This window comes from Arachis stenosperma, chromosome 4, assembly GCF_014773155.1.
Source record: "Arachis stenosperma cultivar V10309 chromosome 4, arast.V10309.gnm1.PFL2, whole genome shotgun sequence".
In the NCBI taxonomy this organism is placed as follows: Eukaryota; Viridiplantae; Streptophyta; class Magnoliopsida; order Fabales; family Fabaceae; genus Arachis; species Arachis stenosperma.
Genome location: NC_080380.1, coordinates 109,969,516 through 109,984,660, shown reverse-complemented (window position 1 = coordinate 109,984,660; position 15,145 = coordinate 109,969,516). Strand labels below are relative to the sequence as shown.

The 15,145-nt window shown below is 34.0% G+C and overlaps 2 protein-coding genes across 3 annotated transcripts; both read left to right on the top strand.

Annotated features, from left to right (window-relative positions):
* Nucleotides 1-6,198: 6,198 nt before the first annotated feature.
* LOC130973578 (bifunctional aspartate aminotransferase and glutamate/aspartate-prephenate aminotransferase-like) lies at nucleotides 6,199-9,681 on the top strand. Of its 2 annotated transcripts, none has more exons than XM_057898176.1 (9): nucleotides 6,199-6,517; nucleotides 6,607-6,700; nucleotides 6,779-6,882; nucleotides 7,795-8,043; nucleotides 8,137-8,250; nucleotides 8,399-8,482; nucleotides 8,714-8,884; nucleotides 9,006-9,119; nucleotides 9,251-9,679. In XM_057898176.1, the coding sequence occupies exons 1-9, from the start codon at nucleotides 6,326-6,328 to the stop codon at nucleotides 9,389-9,391; spliced, it is 1,263 nt and encodes a 420-aa protein (XP_057754159.1). In that variant the 5' UTR covers nucleotides 6,199-6,325; the 3' UTR covers nucleotides 9,392-9,679. The 2 variants fall into 2 exon arrangements, with proteins under 2 accessions (XP_057754159.1, XP_057754160.1); XM_057898177.1 differs by having other exon boundaries at nucleotides 6,298-6,517; nucleotides 7,785-8,043; nucleotides 9,251-9,681.
* A 136-nt stretch (nucleotides 9,682-9,817) lies between these two features.
* LOC130976895 (protein NEN4) lies at nucleotides 9,818-12,463 on the top strand. The gene is made up of 6 exons (XM_057901853.1): nucleotides 9,818-9,981; nucleotides 10,649-11,442; nucleotides 11,517-11,563; nucleotides 11,656-11,719; nucleotides 11,834-12,016; nucleotides 12,107-12,463. Exons 2-6 carry the CDS (start codon nucleotides 10,999-11,001, stop codon nucleotides 12,197-12,199), a joined length of 831 nt encoding a protein of 276 aa, XP_057757836.1. The 5' UTR covers nucleotides 9,818-9,981; nucleotides 10,649-10,998; the 3' UTR covers nucleotides 12,200-12,463.
* The last annotated feature ends 2,682 nt before the right edge of the window (nucleotides 12,464-15,145 follow it).

Below are 15,145 nucleotides of genomic sequence, written 5' to 3'. Positions count from 1 at the left end.
ACAGAGGCAACTTACAGTGAATTTATTAATGTCCTTTTTCTCATCGCTTGGAGCTTTTTTGTGTAGCGGGTCAAGTATTTGACATTTCCGCTTTGTTGTATTTATCAGCCATAACCACCAATGTCCCGAGTGGCAAACAGGAGCAAAAATCTGAAGGATTGCCACATTTCAACAGTGTGTTATTTTATTTGGCATATAAGTAAATAAGCGTACTAACAAATTTAGCAAACGAAAACTTACATATGGATGCAAACTTAATTTTTTTCTATCTATGAAGTGAATGAAACTCGGGTAGGCTTCCACCCTGAATTCCTTTTTCGTTTTCGGGGATATGAATTCCCCCTTTGGGTGATCCAAAAGTGCCATGCTCTGCAAGAATTGCGAAACAAGAAATGAAATAGTGAAAATACACAACTTACACCCAATCGAACCTAAAAAATACACCCAAATCAATGCAGAAAATACACCCAAAGTTCGTAGAAGTAACACTTACCACAATATCGGGGGGGAGACAGTATATTTGTTCCTGAAACCTCTTTTCATTTTTCTGGTTTAGGATGAGGCAGATGGCAGATACAATCTAAAAATATATGCCGAAATCAATTTTACATTAATAAACATTGCAGTTTATTTTGGTGTAAAAACATTAATGTTAGTCTAATATTACCTGAGATTCTATATCACTTTTTGCCTGGAGGGATGCAAGGTGCGTTCTGATCAAAATGTATTCTCCTTTGCCAATCAGAGTGCAAATCTCCTCATACTCGTCAGTATTGCCATTTGCGTCTTCCTTCAGTCTCGTCCCCCAGATGTAGCACTTTTGTTTCATATCATCTGAAATTTGATTTATTCCCCCTGGAGTTTCAAACTTTGCAGAACTTTCTCCCCCAGTCTCCCTCTGAATTTGTGGACTTTCGTTTTTTCCCTTCGCCGCATTGCTTGCTAATTTTTGGACCAAATTGTCTAATTGTTCTAGCATACTTGCAGTTTCTGGAGATTTTTCCTTTTCTGTCTCCTGCGTTGACGCCCCCTCCTAGCTTGAATCAGTCAATCCAAGGCTGAATGATGGCATCCCTGAATCTGTTTTAGGAACATAGGTTGTTGTCCGTGCCATCATCAACAGCGCAGCAGCGTCTTCTGCGGCTGGATGACTGCGTCATGATGTATAAGAATAAGAGTAAGAATAATAATATACGGATGATAAGCAAAGATTGATTTTAGTCTGATGAACTTACATCTTAGTTGGAGCTGGGGGAAGCGTGGGTGTGGTTTTTTGAAGTTGTTTGGGGGATTCAGGAGTGCTGCACAGTTACACAAAATTAATCATGGCGTAAAAAAAAATTGATCAGGAACAATATACACCCAAACTGTTAGCAAATATACACCCAAACCCTAAACAAATATACACCCAATACTATTTCTTACGTTTCTCTAGTCCCTTCAATCCGTAGCATAGGAGTTGGTTCGAAATCTGTGTCAGTTGTTGTTTGGGATGCCGGCACAAAAACCTAGATCGGGACTCTAAACAAGAAGAAAAATGAAAGGTTAACAACGTATTTGAAAATAATAAGGTTATAAGGTTGAAATATTCTTGGAAAAACTCACATTGCAAGCGCTTCGAACGGTGTTTGTTCCCTCACAACCATCATATTCGAATCAGTCGGACTCAACCTAAAATACACCCAAAGTAGGTCAAAAAATACACCCGAACAATTCAAAAAGAAGCCAGGCTTTGTTTTTTGAGAACTTACATACTTGCAGTTTTTGCTTTTTTTTGCTGCCTTTTTTTTCTTGAATAAAATAATAAAGGGCTTTTTTTTCTAAAAAAAATATATACAGAATTAGAAGTAGAAGGTATTAGAAGAACAAAAGTAACGGTTATTTGAAAGAGAAATTACATGCTCTGTGACGGCTGGTTTACACTACTCTGTTCTGTGCGTCCTTGAGAGGAAGGATCATCACTTCCCAAGTTCACAGTCGGTAGTCTAAACAGATTTCATGTTATTCAGACAAAATAAGATACAGGTTTAAAATACACCCAAATTTATGCACAAGATACAACTAACCGAATGGACAATATAGACCCAACTTAGTAAACAACATACACCCAACATGATCCACAAAATACACCCAAATTGTTTCACAAAATACATCCAAATCATGATAACAAGATTTTATTAAATAATAAAGCTTCTTACGTTTCAGAGGAGACATAGCGACCTTCTGTCGATCGCAGGTCAGCTTGGTTCTCCCTGCGAAACAAGATACAATTATTAGCAAACAAAAGACACCAAAATCTCAAATACACAGCCCAGCAATACATACCCCTCTGCAGCAGATTTATCAACGTTTTTCCTTAGCCATTCATCGAGTTCGTCACTTGATATTTCATATCTCTCACTACATTCATAAAATAAGATGTTAAGAAAAATAATTACGATGATAGACCATAGTATAGCATACGAGGTACTGTACCCGTCAAAGTATTGATCTTCTTCAGGAGGTGAATCCTCCACAACAACTTTTTTCTTTTTTTTTTGTTGTGTTCTGGGTGGAAAAAAAACACTACCAATCAGAAATAAAAAATTAATTTTATCACAGAATTTTATCCAAAGAATTGCTTACTTTTTTGGAGTTGTTTTTGTTTTTTTCTTTTTCTTCTCCTTCTCCGCAGGTGATGATTCTTCACTCCTATAAGTTAATAATAGACACTTCAGTTAATACACGAAATCTTTATAATGAAGCCAAAAGAAAGGAGTAATAATTTCAGGACATTACTCATCACTTGGTTCAGATTCAGATTCTGAATCAGAATCTGACTCCTCTTGCCTCTGCTTTCTTTTTCTGGACTCCATTCTAGAAGGCAAACAATCATCATTCAGAACATACTAATAATACACCCAAATGAATTCACGAGATACACCCAATCGAATATACAATATACACCCAACGCAGCAAACGAAACACACCCTGCTTAATAAACTACATACACCCAACGTGATCAAACAAAATACACCCAACTCAAAAAAGAAATTACACCCAAGTGTGGTACTTACTTTTTCCCTTTTTGCCGGGGTGTTTTCTTCCCGAATCCTCTGAGTCTTCTTGAGCCTCAGACTCAGAGGTAGAAGTGTCACTGTCAGTAGTTTCTGTCTCCGAAGACGATGTTGGACTCGCCTTCCTTTTTTTTGTTTTTTTTATTTCTTGTTTTTTTTCTTTTTTTTCTTTTTTTTCATTTTTTCTCTTGTCTCTGCCATCTTCACAATCCCCTGAAACATGAGATATTTTAGTTAGCAGCATTCAGGTAAATAAAATACACCAACTTATTATGATTACTCACCAAAATTTCCTCTCTTTCTGCAGTCATTCTTTCCACCAACTGCTCCTTAGTCCAGTTGGCAATCCAGGGCTTTGGTGGTCTTTCAGCCCTCTTCTTGCCTTTGTTTTTTGAAAGATGAAAGTAGATTATCATCAGGGCGAAGAGGCAGCCATTAATTGCCTTCTTCTTCTTCTCTTGGTAGTCTGTGATGCCCTTTACCATGAAGGTCAAAACATGCCCCCCCCAGTTTCTCTCCGATATGCCATCCATCTTAAAAATTGGGGCCAGGTGCACGGGCGATATTTTGTTTATCGTCGTTGGCAAAAGGAACGCCATCTGTATGTAGAGGATGAATATCCTCTTGAACATCAGGCGTTCCTCTTCGTTGCCAACGCCGATTTCCATCATTTCATCGGTAAGACTTTTGAGGGTCTTACCCTGGAATCTTCTATAAATTATTTTGTCATCATCAAAAAGTTTCTTATACTCAACTTTCTCAGGAAATAGGTCTCCTACAAAAAGAAAGACAACAAAGTATCCAAGTCGGTTCAGATACACCCAAGCATCAACTTAAATTCACCCAAGCAACAACTTAATATACACCTATAATTTTAAGCTAGTTACCTGTTGCATTGATGCCAAGCGCATGACCTATTTTTTTTGGGGTTATTTGGAAAGAACCATATCCTGTCTTCAGTTTGTTCTCCCCAAGTTTGAAGTTGTTTGCCAGCTCCCTTAAGAGTTGGTGATCCACCCTTAGTGGTGGGATGTGCATCAAGCCACCAAATCCGAGATCCCTCACAATCGCCTTCTTCTCCTCAGTCATGTTTCTAAACTTATCACTCAGGAGATGTGTGGCACACTTGAGGTCTTTTGTTTTGTTTCTTGCTGCCATTTTCTCTGAAACGAACAATACACCCAAAGATATCAGTAATATACACCCATATATATGAGTCAGATACACCCATTAATAACAATAAGATACACCCATTGATAACAGTAAGATACACCCATATATATGAGTCAGATACACCCATTAATAACAATAAGATACACCCATTGATAACAGTAAGATACACCCATATATATGAGTCAGATACACCCAAAGATATCAGCAAGATACACCCATTGATAACAGTAAGATACACCCATAGATATTATTCAGATGCATGCATATAGATATTAGTCAGATATCACTCAACCATGCTTCAATATCAAGCCACATTACAAAGTTAAGCAGTATACACCCCCAATCTACGGAATAAACCCCCAAAAATCAACAACAATAGCAGGAGAACTTAGAACAACAACGTAGAACTTAGAAGAACGACGTAGAACTTAGAACATTGTAACAAAGAAGCAAGAATAATAGTAAACCCTAGAAGAACGACGTAGAAGAAAAGTAAAATATACATGAATCTTAATGGACTTACGTTGAGTATTGTTGCTTTGTTCTCTCTTCAGATTCTTCACGGAGAGTTTGATGGTGTTTTGATGGAGGTTTCGAACAACGATTTCTATATTTTGAACTTTGATTTTTGCTCGAAAATGGGAGGGTTTCCTTGTTTTCAAAGCGCCTTGAGAAGTGGAAGAAGTGGAAGAAGTGAAAGAGTCTGCCATACTAACCGTTTGAGTGTTGAGCGCGTGATTTTGACGCACCATGTTATCCTCTTCATGCGCGTGAGTTCTCTTTGAACTGGGCCAACTTGTATGCTTGTAGACTTGTATGTGTAGCAGGCCCGAATAAAAAATGTTATCTTTGGGTGTGTTGAATGTTAAAATTGTATCCAAAATGAATACGTACCTTGAACATGTGTTGAATGTAATAAAGGCAATCTTTTGTCGGATGAAGTTTTTGCTGTGAGGCGATGGAGATAAACTGAGTCAATGGAGTTAAACTGAAATGTGAAGGTGAAATAGAGATTTTAAGTTTAATAATCTTCGATTTTTAAAAAAAGATAATATTATAATTTCACATCTAATTCTTTAGATAAATACTTAACGTGTCACCTAAATATCTCTGTTAACATTTAGAATGAAGAGTTAATGTCCAGGCTATTTTGTCAAACGATACCTCAAAAATAAATGTTGAGATCTATTTTAATAAAAACAAAATTTTTCAAGTGTTAAAATGATTATTTACTTTTATATATTTTTAACGTATATTTTATATATTTTAACAAATATTTTGTATTGATAAATAACTTTTTAGTAATAATTTGTATACACATTATATAATTCATTTTGTTTAAAATAGATTTTATTATATCGTGTTTTTTTATCTAACGAAATATATATATAAAATTGAAGAAGTGAGTCAAATTATTCACTTTAAAGTGTAATAAAAGATTGAAATTCTGAGGTATTCTAAGAACAACTCAATATTCTTAAGTTCCTTCTAATTAATATTATAAATTCATTATTTTTATAAGTTAACTTTTAAAGATTAATAAAATAAAAACTAACATGACTTGATTAACATAAAACAAAATGAGTAACATAGATTAAAAAGTAAAAACATTCATTTGTAATGGAACCGCACAAAAATTTCTCAACAAGGAATAAATATCTTTCTCGGTCTTTTGGCTAAGATCAAATGAAAAAAGTCATAGATATTATTTTGTCAGAGAAATATTAGAAGATAAACAGAATTTCTCTTTAATCAGAATTAATTAATAATATCTAAAAATAGAAATTAAAAATATATTATTAAATTATTCTACTAAAAAATAGTCGATGAATGGAATAAATTTTGCTGGTTTAACTGTTTTAGTTTTGCTTATGATGCAAGAAACACGATATCGGATTTACATTAATTACCTCCCAATTCCGATCTCTCTAGTCTCTACCTCGCCTGACGTGGTTAGTTCTGTTGTTACACGTCACTATCATTCTAGTTAGTGTTGAGTGGACAATTGCAACACTCATCTGTGGTCTTCCGCGCAATTCAAAGTGGCCAACACATGCCGTATACATTTCGTTAATTCCCATTCCAGGTCCATCCAAATGGAGAAGAAGCAGAGTAGTGCAGCGGCCATGGGGGTTGATGACTCCTTGAACCCACGAGTCGACGCCGTGAAGCCTTCAAGGACTGTGGCCATAAGCGACCAAGCAAACGCACTGGTTCAAGCTGGCGTCCCCGTTATTCGCCTGGCCGCCGGGGAGCCCGATTTCGACACTCCCGCTCCCATTGCTGAGGTCACCAACCAAACTAACACTCTTTCCATCTTTCCATGTTCTCAACTCTGTGCTGACTCCTCACTCTTAATGGTTATGGTTATGGATAGGCTGGGATTAATGCAATTCGTGAAGGCCATACAAGGTACACCCCGAACGCCGGAACATTACAATTACGGCAGGCTATTTCTCATAAGCTCAAAGGTAAATCTCACCTTCTTTTTCCCTTAATAACAAAACTCGCTATCAGATTATCATAGTGTGCCACAATTGCTGTTGCAGAGGAGAACGGGATCACTTACGCCCCTGATCATATTGTGCTTAGTAATGGAGCCAAGCAGAGTCTTGCCCAGGCCGTTCTTGCAGTTTGCTCCCCGGGAGACGAGGTAACTATTTAATTTCAGCATAATTTTCTTTTTTCCTCTTTTTAATTGTTCTGAGTTTAGCCTAATGCTTGGCCTAGTAGTTCTGTTGCATAGGTTATGATGATGATACCGTGATACATGCTTTAGCAAGATGTAAAGTATTATTTAATAGTTATTAATTTATATTTTTAAATATTAGAATATTTAATTTAATTTTATGTATTTTGTTTTTTATTTATTTAGTTATTAGATCAAATTTTATATTAGTGGGTTTTAAATTTTTTTTATTTAAACTAATAAGAGATTATAAATTTTTCTTAGGACAAGTGAAGTTGAATGAATCTCTTTTTTGTTATTTTAGGTTGCCATTAGTTAATGTTTTTGAGATACATAGATACATAGACAAATAAACAAAAATACAAAGATACACAAATTTTGTAATGTGTTTAGTAATATACATGACACACATGTATAAATTAAATGTCAATTTTACTCTCTGCGTGTTATGCATTGTGTCTTATACATTGATAGTTTAAAAAATAATTAGAAATAAAAAAATCAAATTTTGTGTCCTATGCATTATGTCTTCTTGTTTCAGCTTTAAGGAAAAACACTAAATACATGTCTGTATCTCACCAAACAAACGATGTATGTGTACTACTGTGTCTAATAATTAGTGTCCAGGTCCCAACAAACAAATACAACCTTAGAAAATTAGGTAGAAGGTTGAGTAATTTCTTTTGATTTAATTTTTAAACTGTGCTGTGAATAATTTAGGTTAAGTGAATTTTTTTTATTGCATAAGAAATTGGATTAAAAGTAGAATGATTCTCTTTTTATCTAATTTCAATTTATCTCTTTTTTTTTTAATTTCAATACTTGTCTTTTTTTTATGCCTTATTTGGTATCATATGATGTGAAAGAATTTTTCAGGTCATTATTCCTGCTCCATATTGGGTGAGTTACCCAGAAATGGCAAGGTTGGCTGATGCTGTACCTGTTATTCTTCCAACATCAATAGATAATCATTTCCTTTTGGACCCCAAACTCCTTCAATCCAAAATTACTCAAAGATCAAGGCTTCTCATTCTTTGCTCGCCATCTAACCCAACAGGATCTGTCTACCCCAAGAAATTACTTCAAGACATAGCCCACATTGTAGCAAACCACCCCAGGCTTCTGGTACACTCTTCATCATGACATCAGTGTTTCAATTTGTTTGACCTTCATAGTTTCATTCAAGATCTTACTTTACTTCATTTCTGTTTTATTCAGATTCTCTCTGATGAGATTTACGAGCATATAATTTATGCACCAGCAACTCATACAAGCTTTGCATCACTACCAGGAATGTGGGACAGAACCTTAACTGTGAACGGATTTTCCAAGGTTGGTCGGTAAATAATGTGGTGTTGTCTTTCTAGTAGAGTTGTATTTGTATCTGCAATATCCCCACCACCCTGGCTTTTTAGTGTCAGTTTTTGGTCTTTGTTTTGTTGATCTGTTGCCAGATGATGTATATTACTATATTTCATAGGCCTTTGCAATGACTGGATGGCGGCTTGGATATATTGCTGGTCCAAAACATTTTGTTGCAGCATGTGGAAAGATTCAAAGTCAGGTATGCAGCAGTTTTCTGTTAGGCCATGTTTTTCTGCACAATATCATATCTCATGATTTCCTTCTGATATGCTACATACATACAATAGATTATTGGTTTTTTTATCAGATTTTCCATCTGGAAGTAAAAAATCAGGGGGGTATCCTAGCATTCATTTGGAATTAGTTGAGACAACTATGCTGTTTGTATTATATGCCTTACATAATGGCTGATGCATCCTATTGAATTCAGTTCACTACAGGGCCCAATAGCATAGCTCAGAAAGCTGGAGTTGCAGCGTTAGGACTAGGCTATGCTGGTGGGGAAATTGTAGCTAATATGGTGAAAGCATTTCGGGAGCGCCGAGATTTCTTGGTTAAAAGTTTTAGGGAAATGGAGGGTCTTAAAATATCAGAACCCCAGGTTTGAGAAAACTCAATTATGTATTTTTTAATTCCCTAATAGTTATTCTCTTTGTTCTGTCTCTTCCTAATATGTTTGTTGTTCTGCTTCATAAATGTGTACTCTTTCTTCCCACATGCAGGGGGCATTTTATCTATTCATTGATTTCAGCTACTACTATGGAAGAGAAGCTGAAGGATTTGGTAGAATTGATGATTCGGAGTCCCTTTGTCGATATCTTTTGGATAAGGGCCAGGTAAATTCCTTTAATGGCCTTTATTGTTTATTTGAGGAACATATTAGCCAAGTTATAAAACTTGCATGGAGTTTCCATGTTGCCAGTGAGGTAAACATTATTTATTACGTTTTTGGTGTTTTGGATTGCAGGTGGCCTTGGTGCCTGGGAGTGCATTTGGAGATGATACTTGTGTTCGGATATCATATGCAGAATCCCTTACTATCCTTCAAGAAGCTGTGGAGAGAATTAAGAAAGCACTCGCCCCTCTCAGCTCTGCTGCACTCCGTTAAAACCCTTGCTTTGTTGTTCTAGTGGGTTTATTTTAGTTTAAGTTCGGCATTGTATATATGTCTCTATTCTGAAAATAATAGGCTACGGCTATTGAAGCTGCGGCAAACACCACCCAATAGAATGGCATTGTGTGAAATTTATTCATCTGCCTCTGAAGTTTGGACTGAAAAGTATGAGATCGAATAACAATGAATACAGTTTTACATCATTTCTAAACAAGGAGAGATAGGTGTCTTTACTAGACTTCCATATCTACTGGAGTAAAATTCTTGTTTGCTTCTTTTATTATTAATAGAAGATGGTATTTTGTCATGAACTACAGTAATAACTGCTCAAACAATGCCCAAGTAAGCAAGTTAAGCAACAATTAATTAAAATTTAACACGTAATGTAGCTAACATAGTAATAGTTAGTCTTTTATATATCATGTGAAGTTGGAATAATTTTTAGCTTTTGTATAAGACTAAATTTTAGCACTTTTTTGTTTTTGCCAGGATGGGCTGGAGGACAACCTCCAACCATGGACATTATAATATCACAATACTCACGCACAGTCGCATTACTACGCATTTACACACACAACATTAAGGTTCTATCCACTAAATCTTAGCTTTATTACCTACAATATTAAAAAAAATGATTAGCAGAAATAACAGTATGGCACTTTTGTTTATTGTATCATCACTAAACAAAATAGTTCCTGACGTTATCCCTAGCAAAAACCCAATTACAAAATTAACTGAGATTAGCTGTTTTCCTATAGTAGGACTTGTTAAACCAGAAGGCTTTTACGGTTTTACCCCAAAGGCTCAAGAACATGTGCTATTGGACATCATACCCCGAGAAGTACAGCCCAATTTATGTTTCGTAAAGGCCCGTAACATGTTGTGCCGTGTTCTATTGTTTCTCTCGTTGGCGTGTAGATTAATACAGTGTTTGATAAATTGGCCCAGCTATATTTTATTCAATGGCAAAAACTTCTATTCTAATGTACAAAAAAAAAAAAAAACTTCTATTCTAGTTATATAATCGTTGACCCAAAAAAATCCGGTTATATATTCCTCTAGTATTTCTTGACGTGGCTTGGGACCGGGAAAAAAAAACGAAACGGAAAGAAATAGAATCATCAATTAACTAATTTGGCATGTCATATTTTTCGATTAAAAATGTACTTTGCATACGATTTTCACACGCCAACAAGGTGATGATGATTATATTACTTACTAATTACCACAAATTATGTCTCACCTTATTAGATTGAATTCCGTGAATGGAGAGGGCTTGAAAGTTTTGATTGAAAGTTTCCTGCTCAGGAGGCAAAGCATGCAGCACAAGCAATAACGAAAAACAGTGTAGCAAGGAAAACGCAACCTTAACCCGTTACCCTTAATTCCCATATTCGGATATTCCTAATATACGCGCACGTTTAGCCTTCTCCTTTCCCCCTTCATGCACATTGACTTTAACTTGAAGACAATCAACCTTCTTCATCTACCTTTTCTCTTCCAAAGGACTACCTTTGCTTATATATAGATGAACCCAAGTTATTGGAGCCAGAAAGAACGAAGAAGCTAACCTTATTATTAACTAAGTGATATCGACCATCATGGATTCATTCAATGTTGAAAATGCACCCGAGATTGTGTTCTTTGATTTGGAAACCAACGTGCCCAAGAAGGGTGGAGAACGGTTCTGGGTGTTGGAGTTTGGAGCCATTGTTGTGAGCCCCCACAAGCTCACGGAGGTTGAGAGCTACAGCACCTTGATCAAACCCGAAGACCTATCCGTGGTGCCAGTGAGGTCCAGCAGAAGCCATGGAATAACTCGCGCTGCTGTGGAGAAAGCTCCCTCCTTTGAGGACGTTGCAGACAGGATATTCAGCATTCTTGATGGCAGGGTCTGGGCTGGTCACAACATCCAGAGATTCGACTGTGTTCGTATCAAAGAATCCTTTGATCAAATTAACAGGCCTGCGCCTATCCCAATTGGAATCATCGATTCTTTGGGTGTTCTAACTGACAAGTTTGGGAGAAGAGCCGGTAACATGAAGGTACATGCAAAACATGAAGCTACATTCATTCTTATCACATGTTCTTAACCAACATTATTTATATTATGGGGCAGATGGCAACGTTGGCTTCTTATTTTGGCTTGGGTCAACAAAAGCACAGGTATGCTATTTGCATTTCTACTTCTAAATATTTTGTATTAGTTCCTTTTGTGTAAAACTTGAATGATATATGGATTTGTGGTTTTGAAACAGGAGCCTAGATGATGTTCGGATGAACTTGGAGGTTCTTAAGCATTGTGCTACGGTGTTGTTTCTGGTGAGTGTTTACAAAATTAGTAAATTAACTTTGAAAACAAACACAAATATGAATTACAGGAGAATGCATGATGGTTCTTGCACATTTAATTTGTTCATGTTTTGGGGATGTCAGGAATCAAGTCTGCCAAGCACATTGCATAGCAACTGGAATGGGTGCTCGAGTTCGACCATTATGACTCGAAGCAGAAGTTATGGGAAATCGCCCTCCAGAGAAGACACAAGCAGAAAATCTCCTCCATCTTCTTTATTAGGATATCAGAGGACAGTACCCTATGCCAGGGGAAGTTTAGGAAAGGTTTGTTTAATTTTATATTGGAATACTCAATTCATTTTGATCATATATGTATATATGCTGTAATGAGAATGAAAATGTTTTCAAATGCAGATGGCTGAGAGTGTGAAGGGCCTAGTCTCTAAAGCCCAAGGGCAACCAACTATTAACCAAATATTAAAGCATTCTCATTCACTTCTAAGATGATGGAAGCCTCTTTCAGAATGTATGTGACTCACCAGATTAGATTGACTGACTAGTGACTACCTTGTGAAAAAGGCCTCACATTGTTGGAAGGAGGTTAACTAAGGCCACCATCATGTCTTTTTCTAAGATGTTCAAGATCCCTAAGGGAAACCATGATGTGGCACCACAAATTCATTTGTACATAGATTGATCATTCATTCATTTCAAAATTCTTGAAGCACCTCTCTTAAAGTGAAAGCTGCTTCCAAGTTGTAATAATGCACTTATCCGTATAAAAATCATGTTAATCCTATGAAAAGTGCTATATCATATTGAAGACAAATATCACACAAGTCGAACTCCAAACGCTTTTTCTGTTACACAATAATAGGTATATGCTTTTATAGTACAGAACCCAAATTGCACTTATTCCGCTGTCCCACTATTATTCTACATAAAGCATGTGTGAGCAGGAATATCTACACATGACCTATGTTACAACATGGAAAGATAAGATTTTATCGTCACGAACAATGTAGAGTCACAGTGGTTGGTTCAATTTGTGGCCAATCAAACCCAACTTGTTATTAGCAATCCAGTTTGCAGTCAATAGCTTCTGCAACAGTCAAGAAGACCCTCCAATTCTCTTGATCACTTGCCACCTTGGATTGGCAATGGCTAACAGAGAAATTTATAGCAGTTGGTAACACAATATAATGAACAATGTAAAATCTGAAAGCAAATGGAATATCTGCCTTACCTGTTTCCCACTTGAAACCAGACTCTTATGAAGTTCTCTAGAGAAGCAATTCCTGAGGTGTCAATGCTCACAAAATCTACCATCATAATTAAAGTGGTGTGTTGCTCATTGCCCTGTGCTGCTGCTTCATGAGTGATCCATTTCATGATCCTTAATTAAAAACAAAATTTGCTGAGATGAGTTTTAAATGCTTATTGGAAGTTGCTAAATACCTTTCTCTGACAGAGTTGGCATTAGAAAAGCAACGCAAGGGAGACTTAACACGAATGATTCCAACCCCAAGAGTGTTAAGACTTATGACCTCCAATAGATATCAATGCGATCTTTGCAAATATAATCTTCTTAATTTAGTTTCACTCATCTATTAGTAATATATTAAAAAATAACTGTTTTTCACATTGACCACATAAATAGTCATCCAAAACAACAAATATAATTATATAAATGTGTAAAATATTTTACACTGTATTAAAATTAAACTCTACTTTTTTAATCTTAACTTTTCATATTCTCTTATTCTATATTTTTATGTAGGTTACACTATTACTTTCAATATTAATATTAATTCTTTTTAATAAATATAAATTTAATTAAAATCTAATTCCTTCTCTTCTCTTTTCATACTTATCACCAATAACAGATCCAAAAAATTTTAACAATGGGCAAAATATATATAATATAATAATAATTTTTATAATAAAATTATTATGTGTATATAAAAGTGAACTATTAAATTATCTATTAACTATTATGTATATATGTACATACATGTATTTTTTAATTTATTTTTAATTTATATTTTATATTTTAAATATATATTCTATACAGGCAGTTCTTTTTTACAAACATATAGTATGATTATTATAATTATATTTTGTTATTGTAAAATATGATTAATCTTTGAAATATCTAATTTACAAATTAAAACACTAAAATAGTAATTTAAAATAATAATATATAATTTAAAATTCTATTTTTTATATTTTTATTTTAAAAAAATTGAGTAATATTTTTCTTAACAATACAATTGAAACATCTCTTTATATATATATATATATATATATATATATATATATATATATATATATATATCACTAAAAATTATTTAAAAATTTACTTTTCATATAATTATAAATCAACTCTTACCGATATTCATAGTTAAGAAAGTTCTTTCAATTAATGTAGTTGCTACGAAAAAAAATAAAGCTAATTTTAAAAGAAGATAAATAATACTTTTTTAAGTTGATTTCTAACAAAGAACACTAATCTCATTTAAATTGATAATTGATTATTCTAATAGACATCTAATATAAAATTTTTGAATTAATTATTATGTACCAAAAATTGAGTAAAAAACTATTGTGGGATCTAATTTAATAATTTAACGAGGACAAATAAATATTATTATCATATACTACTTAAAAAATTTTCAAATTGTAGTGGGGCGCTTGCCTCGCACTCAATAACGTAAATCCGTCTGTGCTCATCACTCATTTTATATTTATTATATAAATTAATATTCACTTCACACATTTTTTTTATGTCCCTTCACATAATCTTATACATCTTTCTCTTTCTCATTTTCCTCTCCATTCTTACTAAATTTTTTGCACAATTAGAATTTGGTTGATGACTATCATTTTTATTTTTATTTCTTTTAATTTACTAAACGTATGTATTAAGTGATTGTATGATTGTATTTATTAATTTGTTTATTTCTTTATGTAATTATGTTCATGAGTTATATAGAGTTTTTGTTACGTATATATCACTTCTTTTTTCTTTTAATAATTTATATTTTTTTAATCTTATTTAGTTATAAAAATATTATTGAAAATATATATTCTCATAATTCATGAAAAATAAAATTAAAAAAATTGAATATCATTTTTAATTATCAAAACATTAATAATATTTACTATATAAATCAATATTCACTTTACGTATTTTTATTTTATTTTCTGTAACATAATTTTATACCTCTTTCTCTTTTTTTCTCTTCATTTTTATTAATTTTTTGCACAACTAGAATTTGGTTGATGACCATAATTTTTTTTCAAATTTGTTAAATGTATGTATTAAGTGATTGTATTCGTTACTTTTTCTATTTCTTTGTGTAATTATATTCATAACTCATAAGTTATATAGTGTATTTGTCGTTTATATATCACTTTTTTTTTCAATAATTTATATATATTTTTAAGGGC

Bases quoted from the DNA above. Each gene is read 5' to 3' on its own strand.
- LOC130973578 (XM_057898176.1), top strand. From the start codon at position 6,326: ATGGAGAAGAAGCAGAGTAGTGCAGCGGCCATGGGGGTTGATGACTCC. The intron at 8,251-8,398 runs GTTGGTCGGTAA...TATATTTCATAG, and splicing joins CTGTGAACGGATTTTCCAAG to GCCTTTGCAATGACTGGATG. The intron at 8,885-9,005 runs GTTTGAGAAAAC...TCCCACATGCAG, and splicing joins TTAAAATATCAGAACCCCAG to GGGGCATTTTATCTATTCAT.
- LOC130976895 (XM_057901853.1), top strand. From the start codon at position 10,999: ATGGATTCATTCAATGTTGAAAATGCACCCGAGATTGTGTTCTTTGAT. The intron at 11,720-11,833 runs GTGAGTGTTTAC...TGGGGATGTCAG, and splicing joins GTGCTACGGTGTTGTTTCTG to GAATCAAGTCTGCCAAGCAC. The intron at 12,017-12,106 runs GTTTGTTTAATT...TTTCAAATGCAG, and splicing joins CCAGGGGAAGTTTAGGAAAG to ATGGCTGAGAGTGTGAAGGG.